The sequence below is a fragment of the Trachinotus anak genome, unplaced genomic scaffold (genome assembly GCF_046630095.1).
Source record: "Trachinotus anak isolate AG129_WGS33_773 ecotype Australia unplaced genomic scaffold, CSIRO_AGI_Tana_v1 ptg000018l, whole genome shotgun sequence".
NCBI classification, from domain to species: Eukaryota; Metazoa; Chordata; class Actinopteri; order Carangiformes; family Carangidae; genus Trachinotus; species Trachinotus anak.
The window spans coordinates 13,721,642-13,745,568 of record NW_027273869.1 but is presented as its reverse complement, the minus strand read 5'-3'; the positions used below and the strand labels follow the sequence as shown (position 1 = coordinate 13,745,568).

Sequence of the window (23,927 nt, the reverse complement as noted above, 5' to 3'; positions counted from 1 at the left end):
CAGTATGCACTCTAAAAAACTTTATATTTTTGAGTAACTTTAGTAGTTTTACATATTTTTACTCAAGTAAATAAACTCGAGTAAACTGACAAATTAACTTTAACCTTTTGCAAAGTGTGAACTGTGTTTTTTATAAAGCGCTCAGACAATAAAATCCCTCTCAGACAGGATTGTGCCGCTAAAATTAAAACCAGATCCAGGAGGAGCTGATTGCATGTGAGCTGGCCGGCAGCGTGACCACGGCTGGGTTCCTGCAGCGGCTGAAGCAGGTAAATTTTGGACACAAACTGCACCAGTGGAGGACAGAGGGCAGGACGTGAGCGGGTGTTACTGAGAGATAAGGAAAGACAAGGGAGCGATGCAATATTTTTTGAGGGGGAAAGGCATGAAATTAAGTGGCACGAGCAATAAATTAACTATTCAGAAGAGCAGATTGACATTATAAATGGAATGAAATTAACTTTGTCTGCCTTTTGTACCTTCTGATCTCACACAGTGAAAGAAAAGTTAATCGAGTATCAGTTTATTTAAGCCCTTGTAAAAGATACCGACGTTGAAAAGATAATCCTGCTTTGGAGTGATGCATCAAATATTTTATATACGTTCTGCAACTTAAAAAAAAATGTGCCCAGTGGTGCGTTCACTGACACTAAACAGGAACTGTATACACAGAACCCTGTATTTAAAAGCATTTTCTTTTTTCTTATTGAGATGTTTTCATTTCTCCTCAAACCTCTTAGAGGGAAAACATGTCTTGGATTCGTGACAAAAAGATATTTCCCCTACTGTTGCTTTATGTTGGCAACAAATCATTTTTAAAATTTTTTTTTTTTTTTTCTCTTTCTGGCAGCTGCATCAGTGACACATGTAAACACGTGGATAGATTACAGAAAAACACCATTTGCCTGATTGAATAAAGGACCTCTGTGATGGGCGCTTTTCTCTTACAAATCCTTCACAAGGCAACATTTCATGGTCTAATTGTTGTTGACACAGCTTTGATTTGGCTGCCTCCAATGCTGTGGAAGGCCCCGAATAATCGACATTTCTAAGCAAACAATTTGCTGACAACAGTTCTCTGTAATCTGCCTGTTACGTCTGCTGGGCGTTGTTTCAACTATGACAGCTTTACGAGCAGAGCGGAGATGAAACCAGAAGGCTTAGCTTACAACTCGAACAGACAACCACTTTTCATATCTCCCATCATCACTTTCTCTCCTTCCCTTTTCCTTCTTTAGTGAGTGGGCCCAGTAGCTCGCTCATCAGCTCACGGAGGAAAAGCAGTGAGGCAGATAGGGAGAGAGACGGGTGCAGGGAAAGTGTAAGAGACGATGGATAGTTTGTGACAAAAAAAGACAGAGGAAGGACATAGATCCAGAAGACAAAGTCGTCTCACCCAGTCCATGAGTCAGCTGACAGTACAGACAGGATTCTTAATTGCCCCTAGAGCATATTTCTTATTCCAACCTCTGGTAATTGGACATGAACACTGGTGATAAATTACTGGAGCCGTCTTTGATTTGGTGGCTCTGGACTGCTGTGTGGCACCTGGAATTAAGACTGGCATCTGATGGGGAGGGATGTTGTTTTTTTTTTTGTTTAGCCCCTTTAACTTTGAATTCCGCACATATATTTTCAGTGATTGAATGGTAGCTGCTTCTGTAAAAACTAGTATATACTTTATAACAGATACAATACAAAGCTCACTCATGAATAGTCATTTCTGCCTCTGGTTTACTGTGATCATGCAAAACCTACAGTGTGTCATCTATCAACCATACAGAAAGTCATGAAAAATAGAAGTGGTCCTGCCATGTCTAATTGAAAAACATGTCTTCGAGGCTGAAGCTGTTTTTTAAAAACACAATTTGAATGTTAAGTAGGTACATTTCTATCTCGGTTAGCCTCTTTCAGGGTAGTTTGCAATAACAACCTCTGGTTACTTCTTCAGAGTGTTTAATTTCACGAGGAAAACAACCAGGCCCGTCTTTGTTCCCGGTGCAGTTGTTTTTCATATTTAAGTTCAACTGAAACGAAATTACATGTTTTTTTTCTCTGTTACAAAATGCACAAGTATATGCACATACTGTACCTCGAACCACTGCCGATCTACACTTCTTGTCGTCTGACTCTGATGGACATGTGCTCTTAGGTTGTTGAGTAAGTCCACTGTTAATGTCAGTTTTTTCAGGCTAGTCAGATTTATAGAGTTTAAAAAACTTTTCAGAGGAAGTCATTTTAATAAGTTTAGATGCTGGTCCTGCCCTTACTCTCCAGTAGCACCGCTAACAACACAGTCTGCCCATGGCCTGTGAGCTACAGTTTCCAGCACAAATTAATTTACTTTGTATTTCTGGATCCCTGCTGGTGTTCAGCCTTTCGGGGCCCTTCAGAGGCTGCGGAGAACAACTCAAGGCAAAGACCTTTTTTCCTTCTTTTTAATACTAAAATCTATTAACAATAAATTTTTTGATTGCAGAGGGATGACTTGTGGTTTTAGCTGGACTTTAAATGGAGAGCTGTCATGTAGCTGCAAGAGAACGAGAGCTCTTTATCTTGCAATGATAAGCAACTTTACTGTGCTTCATCAGCAGCTGGTGTTTGTCCATATGGAACATAATGTGGTGATTTGTTTATGTTGATAATGTGTGGGAATGTAATTTTCCGTCATCGAACAAATGCAGTTGTGTTGATTTTAAGGTAGTGAACTACTCTTGTAATTTCTAGCAGTCTAGTGTCTGTGGATACAGTTTCTTCACACGCTGAGCTGTCATTCAGAATCCTTTTCAACAGATGAATGTCCTTTGTGGTTGAAAACATTGTCTATACATCTCAAATGTAATGGATGTGTCACATTCATGTCACAAAATCAGTGTTTTCTCCACTGATATAGTCACTGTAATTTCATCAAGGTGACCTTGATAATGTAACACACTTATGAATACTGCAGTATGTAGTGTTGCATTCTGTCTAACTGTGTTCTCTTCGTGTATATGGTTTCATGAAGTAAGCTTTAAACTGTATAAGTGATTATATGAGGAGGCAACGATGTGGTTTATGTCAGATTTGGCGAAGCAAGGATGCTCTATGCTTAACAGTCATTTATTTATATGGCAGGCCATATCAAATGTTTATGAGCACTTAATTTTAGCCATTTTTTTTCTTTATTTTATCATAACATAAAGAAAAAAAACTTTTTTTCAAAGATTGAGTGTGCTCAAGAACACAAATCAGAATGAGCACTACATTCTGTTTAAATCCATGCCAGCTGAACAAACGTGAAACAAGAGAAATCACAAGCAGTATCTTGCTGCATATTTAATGTAAAGCTACACTTAGCAAACCCACTTAAGTAATGTTACATATCATCGTTACCGAAGGATTAAGCCCACTCAAACATATGTTGGGTTTCCACCCCCCACACTCCCCATTTTAACTCATCCACCTTAAATAAAATCATCTAAACCATGTATCATTCACAAATTGTCAAAGATTATTTCTTTGCACATTTAAATTAAGATTAGGAAATGTGGAGATTTGTCAAGCATTTGCATGAGATATCCACAGATCAGAAGACACAGATACTTGATTTTATACTGCATCAATAAATCTGTTAAAGTTTCTGTTGATCTTCTCCTTCTGTTGGAGACTCTTTTATTTTGTTTCGAGGCATTGAGCTCACACAAGCACATTTCAGATACACTCTTTAAAACAACCCCCTGAAAAAAGTGACATCACCTTATGTAAATTCAGGTGTTGCCCCTCTGCACAACTTGCATAAACTAGCATCCTTTAATGAATGAAAACAGTGTATTTGACACTATTGTTTGGTAGAAACAGATAAGCAGAGCCACTTCAGATTCATGATAAATTTGAAAGGTTTAAGAGGTGAGGTTAACCTTCACCTGCAAAAGCTCAAAACTGAGGCAGGCCTCTAAACATTATCTGCATTGCTAATTTCACATTCTTTGAAAATAAAACTGCCAAGCGTTTAGTCAAATACCTTTGACAAAGAGTTTGGCTTTACAGGTACAAAAGCTTTTATCCATGCAGAAGTGCTCTTTGTTTTTTCAAATCAAACATTCCAACTCTAAGTCGAAGTTGACCTCAGTCTGTCAGTCTTTGTACCACTGTCACTGTCAGAGAAAAACTACAATATCCAATTTTTAATGAAAAAAATGGAACCAAAACACTTTTACTTTGCTTATTTTTATTTAGCAGATTTTTAATAGAATGCAAAGGTCCATTATGTGGAAATAAATTCAAACACTGTTTTTGCCATGGCATACACAGACAGAAGATAAGAGAATGCCAAAGATAGGATCATAACCATTATTAGAATGTAAACTTTACAGAAGAAGATTGATGATAAAATGCCACATGATGGTGTCCATATTTACTGGTCATAAGTGTGACAGTGAATAAACGACAAAACACTCCCCACAAAAACATCCGCAAATGTCATCACCACACAGATATACACTGAAGACAAAAATAAACTCATCCTTTTTTTTTTTGTCTGTGTGGCTCCACCTACAGTATTTCTCTAAAATAAATCAATTTACACTTTTCAACATATCCTCACATTTACATGAAATTCATTAGGGAAGCATTTGTTTGCAAATAATCGAGCGTTCATCTCCAAGCACCCAGTCCCCCCCCTTTACAGAGGCGGGGACTGGGCTGAAGCGTCAGAGAGCAAGAAACACATATGTAAGTATCGTAATTATCATTCAAACAGGAAGTCTGCTGAAAGGGTAACATGGCAAAAAACACAGATTGGCAATAGTGCAGGCTGTTTGAGCTGGCAGTGGCCCGTCAGGAAAATAAAGGATGAAAGGAAAGATATTCTTGCATGAATCATTTTTTTTTTAGCATTGCTAGCATGCTGTATTTGGAGCTACAGGGGCTAGCAGGAAAAAAAAAATGGTATGCACAGAAGAGAAGTCAGGACCGGAGGGATGAAATGTCAAAAAGGAAGAGTGAGTCAATGCTTGTCGTTTAGTTTTTCATCATTTCTTTATTTTGTCTTCTGTCCAATGCGTCACTCGCCGTCCATGTTGGTCTTTGGAATGGTGTTGATTGGATGGTCGGTTTTATTTTTTCATTTCCTTTTTTTTTTCTCCTTTTTTTTAACGGCTGTAACCAAACTCATCAGCATCGTCCGCACGGAAATCTCCGTAACGCCAAATGTTGAGCTAATGGGAAGACAGAGACAGATTTTATTGACCACAATGAAACAAATAACCATAAACTGCTGTAACGTTCCCAACTGCTTTTAATGGGGCTGCAATAATTTCTCTAGCACATTACATGTTAAATGATCAAGAGCAAAAGGAGAGGGGAGACAAAAAAAACCACAATGCAATGTCGACAGGGAGATCACTGCTTTTGCAGGCCAGTGCAAAGGCTCCGTCATCATCATCATCATCACCATTTAATCTGACTCTTTGTGCTTCCCGACCCAAGCTGAAGGCCCACAGTGTCTCAAATACCACCCAGTCTATTACTTCTCCTGTTCCATTGTATCCACACTCCTGCATCGCCTCATAAACCGTCACATGCATTCCCCTGTTAAATGTCGCCTTCATCACAATACCGTTGGCAAAGTGTGTGTGTGTGTGTGTGTGTGTAGTTTGGAGCAGCGTCTAGTGTGGTGTGTGTTATTTAAATGTGATAGAAATTGTGCAGTTCGAGGGGTGTTTGTGTGTGAGTGTGTACGAGGGGCTGTGTCTGTGTGTGGGATGTTTCTTTTTTGGCTCTCAGAGGCATGAGCGCTCAGCTGTTAATGCTGTGATTCATAGCTAATTAGCGACTGTGCTAATTAGCACTAGTTATTAGGATGAATGAATGAATGAAGCCATTTGTACGTATTGTCATTTCCCGTTTCTCACTCCGCTGCCTTTTTCTCCTCCTCCCCGACACCCTGAAAACATGGTAGTAACTGATTGTGATTAGAGTCAGTTCCACCTCTGACTGGCTCATTGTCTGGGTTTGCTGTATAACCACGGGGCAACTAAAAGAACGCTGGAGGGACAGCTTCTCCTAGGACTTTTGAGTGAAAACAAAATAGGATCCAAGAGTCTGTGCAGGCTCAAGGGTTCTTGTGAAAGGCACCTCAGATTTGTGCAAACACTTTGCCATCAAGGTCTAAAAAGAAAAACCAAGGTCTTTGCCAACAGGGCTCCAACACTTTGAACTTATGATTAGACACCTATTATTATTTCTTACATTATTTCTTTAATACAAAAATGGCTCAATTATTTCCTAAAAACAACTGAGCACTGTAGTTTTTAGCAAGTGAACAAATTGTGCATTTGTTGTCTGTATTGTGTATTTACAGCACTCGGATCAACACACTGGTTGACGCATTCTTTCGTCTGCCTGCGCAAATGTGTGGCTCATAAATGTGTTTGATAGTTTTGGGACAACAATGGAGCAATAAGCTCTATCAGTTTTGGCGACACAGGCAATAATTATGGTAGGAAAAATGTATTGTTGGTTGTGTTGTTTTAATAATAAATTTACTAAATATCAAATATCACCAGACTTTAACTTCAAACACATGATGATTATGGCAACCAATACTAGGTCTGTTCATGTACTTAGTTTAAATTTTCTGTGTACTTTTTTGTTCTTTTGCTTCCAGTGTCACTCAGGCGGTTTACTGGACTCTGATAAAGTCCTTCCCACTGGACACTGTTGTGTCAAAGCTCTGTGATTGACTCATCACAAATAACCCCGAGATGGCATGGGAGGGCCTGTGTGTAATGTGCTGCCTCCTATTCATTCTCCTGGTTTTTATTCTTCTCTTTCTATCCCCTCACACATCCCCACCCCCATTTTCACAGTATGGACCTGCACAGACTGTGGGCATCAATCCATATGGGACAATAGTGACTGCCAATGTAATGTGTCACATCTTGAGAGAGAGAGAGTGAGAGAGAGACAGAGGCAGCACAAGGAAACAACACTTTCTCTTTGGTAGTTGGTGTAGAAAGTAATTAGTGTTGTAATGTATTCTTGTTTTGGCAACATTAGATTTCTCACAGAGACGCAGACAAACCACAATTATTAGGAGGAGGCGGCGACAGGGAAGCTGATGAAAAGACAATAAGATGGTTGGCTGGGATGGAGTGACTTACCCTGGCACTCTTGGCAGATTCTTGACTGTTCAGGTACTCTGTCACCTAGGGCAGAAAGAGACAAGCCATTAGCATATCACATCACTGTCACACAAAGGACTTTAAAGGATTAAGGTGAATCAGTGCATTCTTTCAACCTGCTCTGGCCCTGGAGACGTTTCTTTTACCTGCTTATATGGAATTTTTTTTTTTTTTTGCACAAAGTTCACATTTTCTCAGAAGGACACATCCAAGCAACACTGGATGTGAGGAACACAGTGTGCTCTGAAGATCCACAGGATCAAGATAACACACAGACACAAAGTAGTTATGCCACTGCAGGGAATGTGGAACACACAAACACGACAAAGAAGCATACAGGGTGGCCAACGCCACAGTATGGCTCACTGTTTGGGGTCATTGCTTTATTCACCGTGGGCAGACCATCACTTTGCGCTTCATGCCACTACTCACACCACTTTGTGCTGCTCATCTCAGGCCAACACCTCACTGGTTTGTAGCAGCAGTTTATAGTTAAGTGCACAATCAAACTACTAGCTCAAAGGTGGTGAGCCCGAGTTCTATCCGTGTTTCGTGTAGAAAAGCAAAGCAGTTTGGTGGTGGGACAGAGTGGGAGTGAGACAGAGGAAACAAATGCAAAGTTCGTTGTATAGGGAATAAATTGCACCCTTGTTAAATTCCATGTCAGCAATTAATGAAAAATGCTTCTCATAATTTCACAAAGCCAAAGTTGACATCTTACAAGCTTGTTTTTCCCCCCCCTAATGACACCAAAGAACAATCCGTTTATAATTAAGAAGATTAAGAAAAGCAGCAAATCCTCACATTTAAGAAGCTGTAGTTTTGCTTGAAAAGTGACTTTAACAAAAAGTAATCAATTAGCAAAACAGATGGAGATTATTTTTCTTGCAGTGGCTAATGTTCGCATACTTTTAGTAGATTCTGCTAAGTATCATACGTGTAATGTGGTTTTATTTAATATATTTCAATTTAAACTTTGTCTACATCAAGTAGTGAAAGAAGTAGACATAAAGGATGTTTTTTATTCTTACCATTGAATGTGCTTCTGACCCCAGACAAACCTGTTACGTGTATAAAAAAGTGATCCACACCCCTCTCATAACCACCAGCGCCAGCTACTTAAATTCTATCATTTGTTTTGCTCGACACAGAGAACTGGACATAGTGAGAGAACGGACAGGATGTAAAAGAGTTGGAGAAGGAGAGAGGAGGAAGCCAGTGTGCAGCGTTGAGCATATTGACTGTTTCTGCTAGAACAGCCATTTAGCCTCATTGAATTAACCAGTGATGAGTCATAGGGCAGAGGGTGGGGAAGGGGGGTGGGGGTGAGAGAGGCTGAGTTTGGTTCAGTTAGTGGATGTATGGACCTTGGAAAGCTTGGGCAGCAGACCCTGTGAGTGGAGCTGTCCTCCACCAATACAATGTCAGAGGGATACAGAGCGATCTAGCCCTGCTCAAGGCATTCACTCATGCACACATCCATACATACACACCTCACCTCCTCCATGGTTGGCCGTGGCCACCCATACCACTCAAATTCTGTCTGCGAACAATGGAAGTATAGTTCCATCGGATTTCGAGTGTTTGCTGGATTCTGATTAGAGGGAAATATCAACACGGCAGTAAAAAGGTAAACTTCTCTAAAGAAAGTCCCTTGAAAGGACAGTTAAAAAAAAAAAAAAAAGTCATTGTGTTCTCACAAAGATTCAATTGTGCACCACATTTTGTAGCTTATTATAGTAGCAGATGAGCCGGCTTTCACACTCAGACGCACACACACACCAGAGCAAGGATGCCAGATGTTAAAACTGTCGAGTGTGGATTGCGCTCTAGAGTTTAATTGCTTAGCTAGCTTGTGCACACAGGTTGATTTGATAGCTACGCTGCACATGGCGCCGCCAAGATAACAGACCTGCAGCTGGATCGTACAGCCACTATGTCTTCGCGAGTGCACGTGTGAGTGTGTGGCTGGGGGAAGTGCAGCGGCTGCACAAGTCATCCATCAAAGCCAACTAAAGGGGAGATTTTTTGGAAGGCACTAGGATATGGCATCTTGGTCCCATCAGGCAGATGTCACCATATGGATGGACCCATCCAACGATATTTCATGGACACAAAAGGCCAGTGATGCCATTTGGGCTTTGGCGGGGAGCTACCAGTGCCCATAGCAGTTTTAGTTCTTTCCCAGTGCTGCACTTGGAAAGTTAGGGGGAGGCTCAAATGAGGTGGAATAGGGTTTCATATCTGCCAAAGTGGATTTGGCAATATTCAAACGCAAAAGAGGAAATTACATTTGTGAGAAAAATGACAAACTAGGAGAAGCTCAACTTAAAAAGAAATATATTCCATCTACACTTTTTCGAAACTCTACACAGCTGAGAGTCGGCATCCACATGCAAAGTCAAGAGCACTACAGCACAATATGCACAGATGATGGCTGCCATACTGGAACTATCACGGTGAGCCTCTTTGTACTCTGGTCGGGAGGGTGCCTTTCCTGGCTCGCCCTCATCTTTCACTGTTCTGCTCACTTCAGCTCGGTGTAACACAACAGCCAATCAGTGTGCAGCTGAACACCGATGATGACTGCCTTTGCATTCTGAACAGCTCCATGTATCCTGTCCCGGATCTTTCTTTCACGTTTTTTCTATTGGCTCCAGTAGCGAAGCATAATGGCTCATTTACAACACAAACAAGCAAAACCCATGTGGAGATGACTTCAAGTGGCAAAGGAAAGGAATGTTTCATTTCATGGGTAACAAGTGTGCCATTAAACACAGTGGGAGGAAGCTAAAGGGGGACGATGGAGGAAAGGTGTGATGCAAAATTGTCAGGAAAAAGAAACGATGTTCCACCAAAGCAGACAGGCCAACAAGGGGGAAGCTTAAGGCTCAGGTGAGAAGGAGTGGGGAGGAGGATGTGACAGAGGAGAAATGATGGTAATGACTGAAGGGAAAAGGAAAAGAAAATTCAGTGTTTGGAGGGGGTTAAGGGTGGCAGAAGGCAGCGGGTGACAGCGTGCTTGTCTGGATGACCCTACAGAGCTCCCATATGTCAGACAGATGCCATGTTTGGTGATCAGTGGCTGCGGACGCTGGCAGTAGCAGAGACTATGCTGTTCGGCTAAGGAGGATGCTGTGTGTGGAGGAGTGTGTCCTGAATGTGTCTGATTATTTTTTTTTTTAGCATCCATTTAACTCTGCTCAAAGTCTCCAAGATGCATCAAAACTACTATAAGAAAGTTGAGCAGATTACAGAAGTCAATTTTGTTGTAATTTCACACCAACCGTTTACATTTGAGTAAATTCACAGCACTCTGAGGCGAGAAAACAACTGTGTGATGCTCCATGCACATTCAAATAAAAAGATTAGTTACAACTACTGGAGGTGTGGGAGCATTGCTAATATACCATATAGACATTATTATCTAATTATTATATAATTGATAATAGGAGCAAATCAATGCAATGCATACAGCTCTACAATTTAAGATTTTACCAATTTGAAAAAAAATGAAGAAAATCAATAAGTGGCTGTAAATGTTGATATTGTGGCAGGGATGTATGGGAAACGCTGCCAAGTCAATTTCAAGTCATCTTGGCAACTTTCTAGTGGAAGACCTGGTCAGAGACTGTGTGTAAGTGTGATGCTTTTCGTGAGATGAACAACACGTGGTGTGGGTCTGGTGTTTTGGCACTAGTCCGTGTGTCTGTCTAGCTGTGAATCTGTCTGCCTGAGAGGGAGAGTCCGTGTATTTCCCTATGCTGGCCAGCGTGCCGTGCCCAGGTGGTGTTCTGGTAAGCATGGTGTGAAAGTGATGGATCAGAGCGAGAGCTAACGCTGAGGCTTTCCGACAGGTTGTGCGCGTCTGGTGCGTAGGTGAGCTGCCACCTTTTTGATTTCACAGTGAGTGAAAACGCTAAGTGAAAGCAGATTTTGGATGGAATGCATACGAAAAGCAAGTGACTAATCAAAGTTTCAGCAGTGGGTATGCTCTCTTGGTCCTCGCTGCCCAGCCGGGATGTCAGGCGAAGTAAAAAGCACTCGAGTGGAAAGGGAACAATGAGGCTTGTCCTCCACGCATGTTGAGCTTTACTCATTAATAGGAATGGCGATCAGACACACAGCCTCCCAGACACCAGCAGTCAAACTCCAACCAAAAACAAACTGCCACTAACTCCCTTTTGTCAGTTTCTTTGTTGTCGCATTGCTTTTGTTTTTTCATCCTGCTCTCTCAATCCTCATTACATCTCCTTTCATTCTTCCTCCACCTGCCATCTCTCGCTCCTTTTGACTCCACCTAAAGCAGAAAACTGCACAAGGCAGGTTGTCTTGAGAGTGTTTGCCACAACACAAAGCCTTTTATGTCTGTAACACACACCATTTCAATGGAGTGTGTTTGGCTGAGCTGTGGATTGTAGTCCTAAGAGACATCTCTCATTCAACATACCACTGCATGAATACTTCATGGCAAGCAGAAAAGGAGGCCAGGGGTTTGGTAAGGTCTCTTCAGGCTTATGCACAAGTGGTTTGATAGGGAGAGGTTTGTCACACATCCACACGGGATAACGGGGGAGAGAATACTCGAAAGCCTGTTGTGTGTGACTGAGGGACAAAGGAATTATAGTGTGTTTGAGTAAATGTAGGATACAGACTGACAATGAATTGGTTCATTTTTATGGATGTAATTAATGTATGGCATTAAAAGTACATAAAGGTATTTTTATTTTTATTTATTTTTTATTTCTATTTTTACTTAAAGAAATAAAAGAATTCATCAAAATAAAAAAAATAAATTAAAAAAAGATGAAAACTGAATTTAAAAAGCACAAAAATCCAGGTGAAAATTAACAATATCTTGTGTTTACTTACTTACACTCATATCAGGACCTGGTTCACACAGACATCCAATTATTCTCTTTATTTTGTACCAGTGGAAGCATTTCCTCACCTGTCACTGCTGTAAGAAATGCTTGTTTACTGTAAACTGCAGCAATCACTTTCTTTTTTTTGCACAAAAATTTTGGATGCATGTGAAAAAACTAAAAATCTAATTATTCAGCTTCTTACAAATCTAATAATTTTTCTGTGAAAGCTGGAATAAATTGAAAACTATGATCTTTCATCTACATCATGTGTACGAGTGTCATTGTCCCTCTCTGAGGTAAACTGGGATTACGCCCTGTTGCATGCTGGTCCCCCCCAGCAAGACTGTCGAAGGAGATCAAGCACTTTTGAGGGAACGTGGCATGACAAGCCCACCAGCATGGGTCCATTGAGTAAAGGAGGACACACACATGGAAAACATGTGCACACACAACAAATGCAAGGACTAATAATGGATACCACAGAGAAAATTCTCCACTGCTCTCCCAGGGGCACTGGAAAGAAAACAGGTCTTATGTAAACACTGATGTATCGAAGAAATATGTCACACATACACACACTTATTTTTATAAAGGCTGTGTAAAAAGTTTGCTATTCTTTTTCTCCAATATCTATTTTTTCTCTTTTGTGAGGTCACACAACTCAAAATAATCTAAGTTTGAACAACCTGGTGCCTCCACTCCCCTGCTGTCTGTCCATCCTCCATGTACCTCCAGGGTGTGTGGGAGGGAGGATATAGTATGTGACTCTGTGTGTGTGTCTGCGTGTGTGTACATCTGCAAAGGATGGAATTGCGTTTGGGAAGTGGCGCGTGTCAGCTAGGACATGTCAGAAGGGCCCTCAGAGCGGTGGCAGCAGGGGGGGGGCAACTGCCTGTGCAAGTGAGTGTGTATGAGTGTGAGTGCAGTCAATAACAGGGGAGCAGAAAATGTCCATTAAAAGGTCCCATCTCTAACTCTACTTGTAAATTAGGTATTGAGCCATTGGTGAGGAGCGGTCATGCTGTCAAACACCCATGAAGCTCAGTGGGTGTGTGCGTGTGTGTTTATATATGCCCTGTGGTGTTTTGTTGGGGATGAGGTGGGGGCATGGGGGGTTCCTGATGGGCTGTGAAAGGCAGGCGTTGGGGTTGAACAGGGAGGGCAGCGACCTGAAAGTCAGTCAATCAGTGGTCCGGAAACGGCTAAAAGCCATTTATAGATGACACAGTGAAGAATTTTTGGATTGGGGTGGAGGCGATGGAAACCTGGTCCACTGTGGCAGGTGGTGCTCACTGACTTTACCCGGACATAGAATTCCCACCTGCTATTTTTATTGTTCTGTTTTATTTTCTATGTCATTGTAGTTTTTTTTTGTCCTCTATTATTCTGTATAAGGTATTGCAATTGTGTGTCCTTTTGTTTTTCTCCTTCTCTACATTCCAAATAAAGTTATAGGTGAATGTGTTGGCGCTCATGAGGACCCCCCCCCCCCATCCACACATGTACGATGTTTGTACTCTCTGCCTGGGGACAGCCCATAAGCGACAACAGCCGTGCTACTACATGAAACATTGTTTGCCCTCGAGGCCTCATTTTGTTACTGTGGACCTGCAGTATAGACACACCACCAACATTCCCATGAGGCATATCATCAGTGTCCAAACCAGTGCCTTAACAGTATGGTGGCAGAGGACTACATCACATGAGCCACCTTGCTATAGTGTACTGTATGTGTACCAAACAGCACAATTGTACTTTGATAAATGGAACAGCCCATCCCTGGAGGCATCCTGTGTATGTGTGAGCCTCGTTTCTGATTTCCTGCATGGATTCCCCACATGCAGCTGTAGGTGTACATACACCACTCAGCACGCCATTTCATCTTCATCTATGTTTCCAACCCCCATTAACACAATCACTATGGAATGCCACTGCTGCGCTATTAACTACACGGGAGGCTCTAACTGCAAGCTGTAAGAAAACCTCATTTCCCATGAGGCAGTTGTGAAAAGACAATTAAAAAAAACCCTGCATTTCATGTGAGCCACCACTTAAGGGCTGCTCCTTCTGGCGGCTCAAAGCTACTTAAAAGTCCTCCACTCTACCTTCATACATGAAAAACAAGGCCTCAGTGTGAATACAGTAAGAAGACAGAGAGAGAAGATAAAGGAAGAAATAAAACTACATTTCTCAAGGGGCCGGTGGGTAATTAAAGATTCCAGGACTCTCATCTGTAGCTTTCACTCTCAGGGAGCCACCTTGCAGCTGTTTTCCTCACAGTCTGCCTTCAGCTCACACACACACACACACCAACATTTTAATAAAGCTCTTAGGTGCATCTTCACAAACATGTGTCTAAAGGTGTGTGAAGACCATTTCTATACTGTAATCCTCTCAGTGGGGAACATATTGGAGAATAGGCCAAAGTCGATACAACAGTCGCTGTTGGTGATTGAGAATAATTGTGCTGGCAAGGGAGTGACAGACACTTCCGTGTTTGTAATTGACTTGTAATTAGCAAACGGGAGATTATAAGCTTGTAACGCTAATGAACTTTGTGGGCTAGCACCGATGTCAGTTAGCGGAGGTGACTGGGTGAGACGGTTAGCACCCGGTGGCCTGCCACAGTTTGAATCAGTCATGTTGTTAGGCGGCTGCTGACAGGAAACAGTGGTGAAAAGCAGCAGAGCACAAAAGATTGTGCCTCTAACTACACAGCCATCTTCCAGTTAGGCTGTCGTGACAGACTCATTTCAGCCATGTCTGCAACACAAAAATATCACATCTGGGTTTGTGTATGTTGGTCAAAGATAGCTGCTGCAGGCAAATAGAAAGACAGAAAATATTAGTGCTTCTAGTTTTCTGTTGAGCCCACTACCTTTTACACTTTCTCTTTTAAGTATTACCCATGAGAAATACAGTTCTATTGTATGCCATTACTTAAAATCATAAAAGAGAGGCATTACTTTCAGCCCAGTGTGAGTTCACAGGGCAGATTCGGCTGACGCAAGTTATAAATAATTGCAGGTAACAGCATTTAAATCACAGCTCATTATGAGGCCAATACCGGGTCTGATCTGAGCGCCTCTCCACTTTAATACCTGGGGATTATTGTTCATCATGACATGGCAGTGAAAGACGAAATGTAAATTAGCACATGTAAAAGCCAAACAAGCCGCCTCCCCATCGCTGTCTAAAGAGAGTGCTCAAGCTCATTTTGGATAACATGAACAAAAAAAAGAACACAGGGAGACGAGGGAGGGTGAATTCACTGAGAGTGAATCTCTCAGTGAAGAAAAAAGTAATGATGACAAGTCTGGTGAAGTGAGGGAGTGATGTGGAGAAGCGGGAGAAATGGAAGGCCAAGAGGAATGGAGAGTACAGGAGTGAGTAAACAAGAAAGAAGTGATGAAGAGGAGAGCACTGAAAAGATAAGGAGAGGGGGAAAAACTGAGTGATGTTGAGAAACTGGTGAAGACGAGGAGGAAATATGGAAGAAATCAGACCCTGAACAATGAGTGGAGAGAGACTTTAAGAGGAATGAAGGACGAGGAGGAAGTGTGTTAGTGAGTGTGCCAAAGTGGCAACCTGCCATTCTAGCAGTGGATAGTTGATGGTGCCAGGACAATTTGAGGGCAATATAAGGATGGCTTAATACATCCGCTGTGCCTGAGGTGGAGAAGGCATGAAGTCAGTGCGAGAGTCTCAGGTTAGAGCAAGAGAGACAAACTCTAAATGTGGTGTTGTGTGCACATAAGAACCCAACAGGAAGTTTGGCAAACATCCATCACTTTCTGTTTGCCAAAGTTTGGCCAGACTGTTGAGCTCATTTATGATACAAACATGATGTTAATATGCACAACTGGTAGACAGTTGTACCTGACTGTATGTGTACAACCTACATGCTCACACAGTCTTCTGTGTTACGAGTCAATTTCACAGAAACAAAGGTTCTCATGCTCTGCATCCAAATATAAAATGTCTGAGTGGTGGCAAACAGACAAACAAAGAAGAACAAATGTATGAAGGACAAAATATGGTCGAGAGCAGAAAAAAAACCCAAAAGGTTTCCAGGCAAGAAGTGAAAGTAATATGACACTAGCTAACAATGCCTGAAATACTGTGGCTACTGTATATAATGTCAAGCACATAATGTGCCCTGTTTCCAAGGCTGTGCTGGTGATAAAGCAATGATATCACTCACTGACCATAATCTAAATATCAAAGCCTCATAAACAACACATGCAGACGGGCTACGCATGATATGCCAGATGTATGGCAGATTAAACTTTATACTATGACATTAAAGCTGTTTATCAGTGTAGATGCAGTATGTGCGTGCACTGGATAAACAGTATGTAATATACACTCTGTTATCAGTTTATTAGGAACACCTCGCTAAAACTAACAACAGTCCTGCTGTAAATCCTCCTTCATGTTGAAACATGCTCTCAAGTGGTCATGGTGCTGTTGAACTGTACTGCATTACACAAAGAGGTGTGTCTGTTGTTTAACTTACCCCTATTGATTTGAATGGGGAGGACAAAATAATGGAAACAGCTGTCAACATAATGTAATGCAGTTCTGCAGCAACACAGACCCAACAGCTGAGTCAAATAAAAACAACATTGAGACCTTGATGAGGGTGGGATCTCTCACAGGACTGTTGTATTAGACTGCATTAGGGTGAGAGAAGGCTTCCTTAGGAGCAGATAACTGAATGTATTTGAGCTTTGATTTTGTCTCTGATGTTTGTCTGTATCTTTGGGTCATTTCCATACTATAAGGACAGGCTGTCAGCTGTACTAATCCTGTGCTATACTGTCCATCCACATCTCTAGGTCAGTGTCAGTCTCCCCTTAATAACTACAGTATATCACTCATATTGTAATTTAGCTTACTATTTTTCCACCCACCTCCCACTTTCTGTGTCCCCTGCCTTCTTCTTAATACCCCACTGCCCTTAAATCAGATAGCAGCAGCTGGCATACTGATATCTTTTCACCTATACTTTAACAACAACTGTTTATCCTTTGCCATGATACTGTTGTTTAGCTGCAACAATAGCTATATACTCCATATGGTGTGTATAGTGCGCATCTATGAGTGAAGGGTTTAAGGCTGAAATGCGCTTGAAAATAGAAATAAAAGCCCAAATGGATGAATATCCCTCTCTGTTCTCCCTCTCCTGGGACAATGCCATTCTCAAAGACTGGCGTTAACCTTCAGTGCACTTATGACTGACTATTGATAGTCGCTGAAGTGCCAGTGAACATTACAGCCCATCTGTTATGCAATACTTAGCACTACAGATTACAATGACCATGTTCCAATCCTCTGGAATGGATAATGAATAAAGAATAGAGCCAAAATGGAACAGATAGGAAGGACAAAAGTCACTTTACAAGGAGGCTGATAGTCTGGATGAGTGAAAGCAGAGAAAGGAGGAGAAAGGAGCTCAGGGTGCGCTGTCTTGGATACTACACTGTCCAAAGCTCAAGGGGAACTTTGATGAAAACAATTGGGGGCACGGATCCAGAGGTCAACAAAAGGTTGTATCTAAAGCATTTCTGGTTCTATTGCCCCTAAAAGATGATGTTTGCTGTTGTCGCGCAGGCTGCAGCCGGAGTGCTGCTCATAAATATTTGAAGCAGAAATGCACCTTGCAAACAAATGATTCTGGGTCAACTCCAGTAGATCCCAGGAAAAACCCAGGCAGCAGCAAATTAAGAGATTAAATGTGTCAAATAAGTCAAGTAATAGTTTAGTTTAGTAGTTTAAATAGTTTCAATTTGTTAAGAAAAGACTGTCACTGTTTATTCCAGGGCTGCAATTAAACTAATCTGCCCACTATTTCCTCAATTAACTGATTAATTGTTTTGTCTATAAAATGTCAAGACTCCAAGGTGATGTCTTTAAATGTCTTGTTCTGTCCGACCAACAGTCCAAATTCCCAAAGAAATTAACTTTACTACACAAAGAAAAGCAACAAATCCTCACATTTAAAAGCTGTGATCAGAAAATATTTGTCAGTTGCAGACTCATTTTCTGTCAATCAACTAATTGATATAAAGTCGATAATCAACCAATTGCTTCAGCTCCAGTCCAGAGACATTTATCATGCCTAATGAAACTTTTACTTTTTCATCCCTCTGCTCTAATAACAAACACACATTCTATGAATCAGAAGCACATTTACTCCATTCAGAGGTGTGAAAAGCCGCCTAATAACACTTAAGCTTGCTTCTGCCGAGTGGGAAATATGGAGGATCTCAGCGTTGGCTTTGAGCTTGGAAGCAGACTTGATTGGTGGAATCAACCAGCAAATGCTATGGAACTCACTTCAGCACAGTCTTGTAAGAACATTTGAAACCCTGCTGCTTGTTAAGTTTTCTCCAGATCGAAATATTTGTCTGTAGCCAGCAAGGAGGAGGCAAATGCTGGGGACACAGCTGCTGAGTACTAGTGAGAAACCATTTGATCCAACGAAACCTAAATCTGTGCAGTCTATAAGCCTGTTAGTTGTATGGCTGGAAGGTTTTAATCACTGTCCTTTGTCTATAGGGTCCATTACCCAGAGACTGCATTATGGTCCCTGGCTACTCTTCAGGTCAGAGGTCAAAACACTCTCACAATGATGCACAGTGCTTTATTGACGGAAAGGCGGGAAGTGCTTTCATCAGTGCTGTACAAAAATGAGCTATTAACTACCCATCTCCATGTGTGAGTGGATAAACTGTGTGAAAGAATGTGTACAAATGTGCTCTTCCCACCAGCCTCTAATTTGTATAAATATACATTTTTTATATGTTTAGAAATAATTACACTCTGGTGGACACATTTCTCCATTCCTTTGTGCGTTTCAATTTTTAAATAAACAGTAGAGTGACTAATATTGAGGGTGTGTGGAAGCAGTAATTGCAGAAGAAATAAATATCCTCCATTTTTCTTTATCTTTCAAGTACAGAGTGGCTTTGAGTCTGCTGAGCGAATTAGCATAATGAGAGGAAAGTAAATGAGCATCGCTTCATGGTTTGACAAAATGGCCGCCATCAGAGGCAAATTGTAGCCGTGTGAAAATGTATATTGTGGGGCTGTGGATTGACAAGTGAGGAGAGGCATTATGTCTCATGTACCTCAGTGTTCACATGATTGAACCTACAGGCATGCAGTGGAACACAAGTTTTCATGTATCAAAAAAAATCTATACATGACAAACGCCGAGGTGGAAGTGAGTGGGTAGAGGCATGCAGGCACAGATGTGGTAATTATTGGACTGTCAGAAAGCCATAGGACCTTTTAACATTAAATAATACACAAGGGGGCCATTTGCAAATAAGAACACAAAACACACTTACTGTGTGCTTTAAGTTAAATAGCACCTGCCAGCATCTGATCAACAGACTGTCTGTTCTGAACAGTGGTGGCACAATATTGATCCATACTCTGCATTTTGACAGCACTGTGAGCCACTGGCTAACAAACAAGAAGCAGGTAGTGAAAATAAGTAATACTTTACAAGACGGATGCTTTGATGGTGTTGGCACAAAGTAGTCAGAGTAGGGCTGGAAAATGTATCTAAAATTGACCAAAACTGACAGTGTGACCTGTTCAATAAACTCAACCTTTCTCTGGCAGACCCACGCCTTTAATGCATCTGAAAGTACAACAACACTTCACATCTCACCCTGAGTACAAGCAACGAATCACTCTCAGGCAGCTTTGTTTTCAAAGTGTGGATTCATGCCAAACAGAAAGTCGACTGTGCATTGTTCCACAGGTTTTGGTGATGTAATTAACCATGACTGCTCAGTCTACAGTCCCAGTGAGACCAGAGAGTGTCATTAATTGGGACAGAGGAAGGGAAACAACACAAGGAGCCTAATAATCACACTAGACTTCAGATTTAGGCTGAGCTGAAAACTTGAGTGCTTTATCTAACTGTACTCTCCCATCAGCTGCTGTCCATCCCATCTTTCTACTCACCATCTTCTGCAGGTGCTTTTCCTTGCGGACGTCCACCATGACCAAGCCCTCTTTGACCAGGCCGAGGCCCACGTCGTCCTTGGTGTCACCAAACTGTATTGTGACGTGTGGGCAGGTGGCACCCGAGTACTCCACGTTCAACAGGCACTGGCTGTTCTGGATGTCCCGCACCACACAGTCCACCACGTCCGCACGGGCGTCCTCCTGAAGAGATAGAGGTTGATAAACAGTGGGATTAGGAAGAAAAAGGAGGTGAGAGGAGGAGAGGGAAGAAGGGAAAAAAAGGGTGAGGAGATAATGGAAAAGAAGAAGAAGGGGGATGGGAGGGAAAGCATGAGGAAGAAAGGTGAAAGGGATAATTAGTATGTTATCAATGATGACTCCTAAACAGAGACACACACACAAAGACATGCAATGCAGAGGCTGATAAAAACACTCTACATATGCATGAACCTAACTGTGATGGGTTTTCTCTAGGGGGAAAAAACCTTTAAAAACTGTGTGTGTGTGTGTGTGTGTGTGTGTGTGTGTGTGTGTGTGTGTTTGTGTCTGTGTGCGGGGGGTAGGGGGGGCAGCCTGTCAACATGCCTGGTAATGTGGCCAGTAACAACAGAATCATACTCATCATTCACTAATCAATAACAATTACATGATCACTCACACAGAAATCTGTCAGTTGTCAGGCTGTCGGTTGTGAGATTTTCGTGTGGCTGAACTATCTAACGTCTGACTCCCACCTGCCCTCCCCCTCCTCCTCCTGTCTTTTTCTTCTTCTTCTCATTCTCGAGTTAGTTATCTCACCCTTTCATATTTCTAACCTTCTTGAATGTGAAAGGCCAGCATTTGATTGAACACATGGTGGAGAAGGAGGTGGAACAGCTGCGATGCAGTCCTGACCTCATGTCCTCCAGCAGTCAGGGCGAAAACGAAAAACAAGGGAGCTGCATCTTCAAAGGCAGAAAGACACTTAAAAACAAAAAAATCGGTCCCTGGCCATCATCCATCCCTCCCCTACACCATCCATCCCTTCGCTTCCCTTCTTTCTCGCCCTGGTCTTGTCTCCATGGCAACCCCCTTCGAGCTAGCTGCCCTTGGGTATGTGCATGTCTGGTGTGTGTGTGTGTGTGTGTGTGTGTGTGTGTGTGTGTGTGTTTGTGTTTGTGAGCATGTGTGGGCAGAGAAGCTTGTTCAAGGCACAAAAACTAAGGGCCTTTTTTGTCCCCGCTCTCCCCCTGGTCAGCTTGTCACAGGCGCTGCGGGGGAGCTCAGGGCAAGTGAGAGAGGGATGTGAGGCAGAGGAAGAGTCAGTGTGACAGAGAGAGAGAGAGAGAGAGAGAGAGAGAGAGAGAGATGGCCAACACAGGAGGAGAGAAAAAAACACAGGGAGAGAGTATTACAGAACAAGAATGTGTCGACACTGGTGAGGGGGTAATACAAAATTAATGAGATCCTTCCAGTGACCCTCGCTTGTCGACCATGTGTGCAGAACAAACCTGGTTAAAACACTTTGACACATTAACAACAGGCCGAAATATTTCAGCTTTACTCACTGTGAATCAGTATAATTGGATGTAGAGCTGTAGAAGTATTTTTTCGAGAATATTCAACACTAACGCTAATTTTAAACCTCAGTTTCAGTGCCAATACTTTATACTTTGATACCGTCTTTGAGGAATATAAAAAGGTTTTTGAACAAAACCTTTTTAACAGTATAATCCAAATCCCTCAAATGCATCAGTGTTGAACTTTGTCTTGCACTGTTGAAGAACTTTTACTTGAAAGAAAAGTCAGCCTAAAATGAGAAAAAACTCTGGGAATATCTGATTAAAGGATATAACATATCCAGAGCCAACTTTCGATAAGTGAGAGAGGAAAAAGGTTATAAGTATTACAAATAATAATAGTTTTAAGTAATACAAATGAACAAAACTATATGGGTGGGAAAGATGTGTGACCTTAAGCAACCTTTTAAGTGGAGTATTTTTTTCATTTGTCTACAAACCATTGCCATTAGGAAGTGGCTATTGTGTTGCTGGACTGTTTTATGTGGCATTTTTTAGAATTTATTCTGTTGTTCATCTTTTTTAAAAATGCCCTCTCGGCATAAACTACTTTCTTTAATTAGCTGATGAGGCATAATAAAGAAGTGGCAGGGTGTCCTGAGTGCAGGTAGCTGAGAGTTCACAGCATCCGTAATAAAACTGGATTGAAGGGGCTGAACGTGGTTTCTTGCTGGGAGTGGGTGGTGGTTATGACGTCTTGCCAAGAGCTTCAACCATCACTGTGTTTATAGATGAGGTATAGGAAAGGTTACAATACACCCTTTGAGCAGCGCTACTTCCTCAGGGCAGACTGGATGCTACAGTGACTCCCTATCAGAAAATTATGAGAGGGGTGGGCTGGAGAAATGGTTAACACTGGCGTTGCTTTCCACTGCTGGAGACAGCTCTTGGCGAGTAAAGGAGTGGAGTTTGATGCTGACCTCACAACATTTCTTCTAGACTGGTAAGTAAATAGCTGTTAATGCTAACGTTGGCTATGTAGCAATAGCAAAACTTACAAATGGCTGCTTTAAATAGTGCTAAATATGTGGTAGCATTTGTTGCTATGATACAAGTAGAAGATGGCATGGAAATGCTGTGTAGATCTTACTTTGTCAAGTTACAAGTAGACATTCTCATTTAAGATTGTTTTTTCTACAAACCAGCAGACCAGTGAGAGAACACTTCAGTCCTGCCATTTCTTAAAGATATTGTCATTTTAAAGAACATCTTCAGAAGCTATACTTAAAGCTGCAGAATGATCTCATCCTGCTGGCAGAATTTTGGTGTTGAGAAAAGGAAGATGTTAAGACTGACTATGAAGCCCTACAACTTCTGACAGACAATTTGTGCAGGGCATCAGGTGGCAGTTTAAGAGACAAAGGCAACAACCTTTCCTATGTGCAGCAGCAAAGGCGCAGTTCAAGTGAGGCACCGTGCTGTCAGCGTGAGTGACACGGTAAAAAGCTTCAGACAAAGCAGACGCCAAACACATGAAAGTAAAGCCAAGAGAAAATAGAAAGAATAGGAAAAGGGTTAGACAGATGCAGAGTGACAGAGAAAGAGTGAGAGTGAGAGGGAGAGGGAGAGGTGTAAGATGCGTGTCAGCTTGCAACATGTGGTAAAGCTGTGTGTGTGTGTCTGTCTGGGGGCTGTAAAGTGTAGGTGATGCCTGTGTCCCCCGGGTTGGACCAACAGATGGGCCACTTCATCCTTCAGGAGACACTGACTCATGAGACAGGTGACAGCATGCACCCAGGCACTACTAGCTCTCACACACACACTCACACACACACACACACACACACACACACACACACACAGGTCTGTACAAACAGCTTCTACTGAGCGACTGAGTAGAGCTCTGATACACATGTACACTAAGAGGCGAATGAGTCCAAATTGGGTTGGAAAAAGAAGTTTGTTATTTCAGTGAACTTTTTCAAAAATAAGCACAGCAGCATTAACAATTTAATAACAAATTAAGTCATTACTGGTCCTTCACCACATAAATAAATCATTTTTAAATGAGCCTGTGTAAGTCACAGCCTACACTAGTTTATTTTTTTTTATTAATTAATTTAATTGATAATTATGTTTTTAATAATCACAGTAAAAAATGACATTAACTACATATTGTGTTACGTATTCAATAATAAAAATAGCAGCACAGACTACTACTACCACCTCAACATCAAGTCAAACCAACACCTCTGAAACAATGTCAACAGTAAGTCATTGGTATTAATGGTCACTAAAACGAATTCATTCTAGGAACATGTGAAATTACAAACTTGCAAAGTGGAACCAAACGAACACTCTTGAATGCACACACACACACACAACCAATTAAAGACAGGGCTTAG

General features: G+C 41.7%; 1 protein-coding gene and 1 long non-coding RNA gene across 4 annotated transcripts in view; one reads left to right on the top strand and one right to left on the bottom strand.

Moving 5' to 3' along the window:
* Nucleotides 1-2,102, top strand: part of LOC139635485 (uncharacterized) — a 135,419-nt gene extending 133,317 nt beyond the window's left edge. For 2 of the 3 annotated variants that reach the window (XR_011694228.1, XR_011694224.1), the window contains one exon: nt 165-776. This is a non-coding gene — a long non-coding RNA (uncharacterized lncRNA). Of the gene's footprint in view, nt 1-164; nt 777-850 lie in introns of those variants that run through there. The other variant, XR_011694225.1, reaches the window with a different exon arrangement.
* A 2,091-nt stretch (nt 2,103-4,193) lies between these two features.
* snd1 (staphylococcal nuclease and tudor domain containing 1) overlaps nt 4,194-23,927 on the bottom strand; it is a 165,927-nt gene continuing 146,193 nt past the window's right edge. Inside the window, exons 22-24 of the mRNA XM_071502501.1 lie at nt 20,021-20,224; nt 7,146-7,190; nt 4,194-5,198 (exon numbers count right to left, since the gene is read on the bottom strand). Coding sequence (XP_071358602.1) covers nt 5,133-5,198; nt 7,146-7,190; nt 20,021-20,224 — 315 coding nt within the window. The 3' untranslated portion in view covers nt 4,194-5,132. The remainder of the gene's footprint in view (nt 5,199-7,145; nt 7,191-20,020; nt 20,225-23,927) is intronic.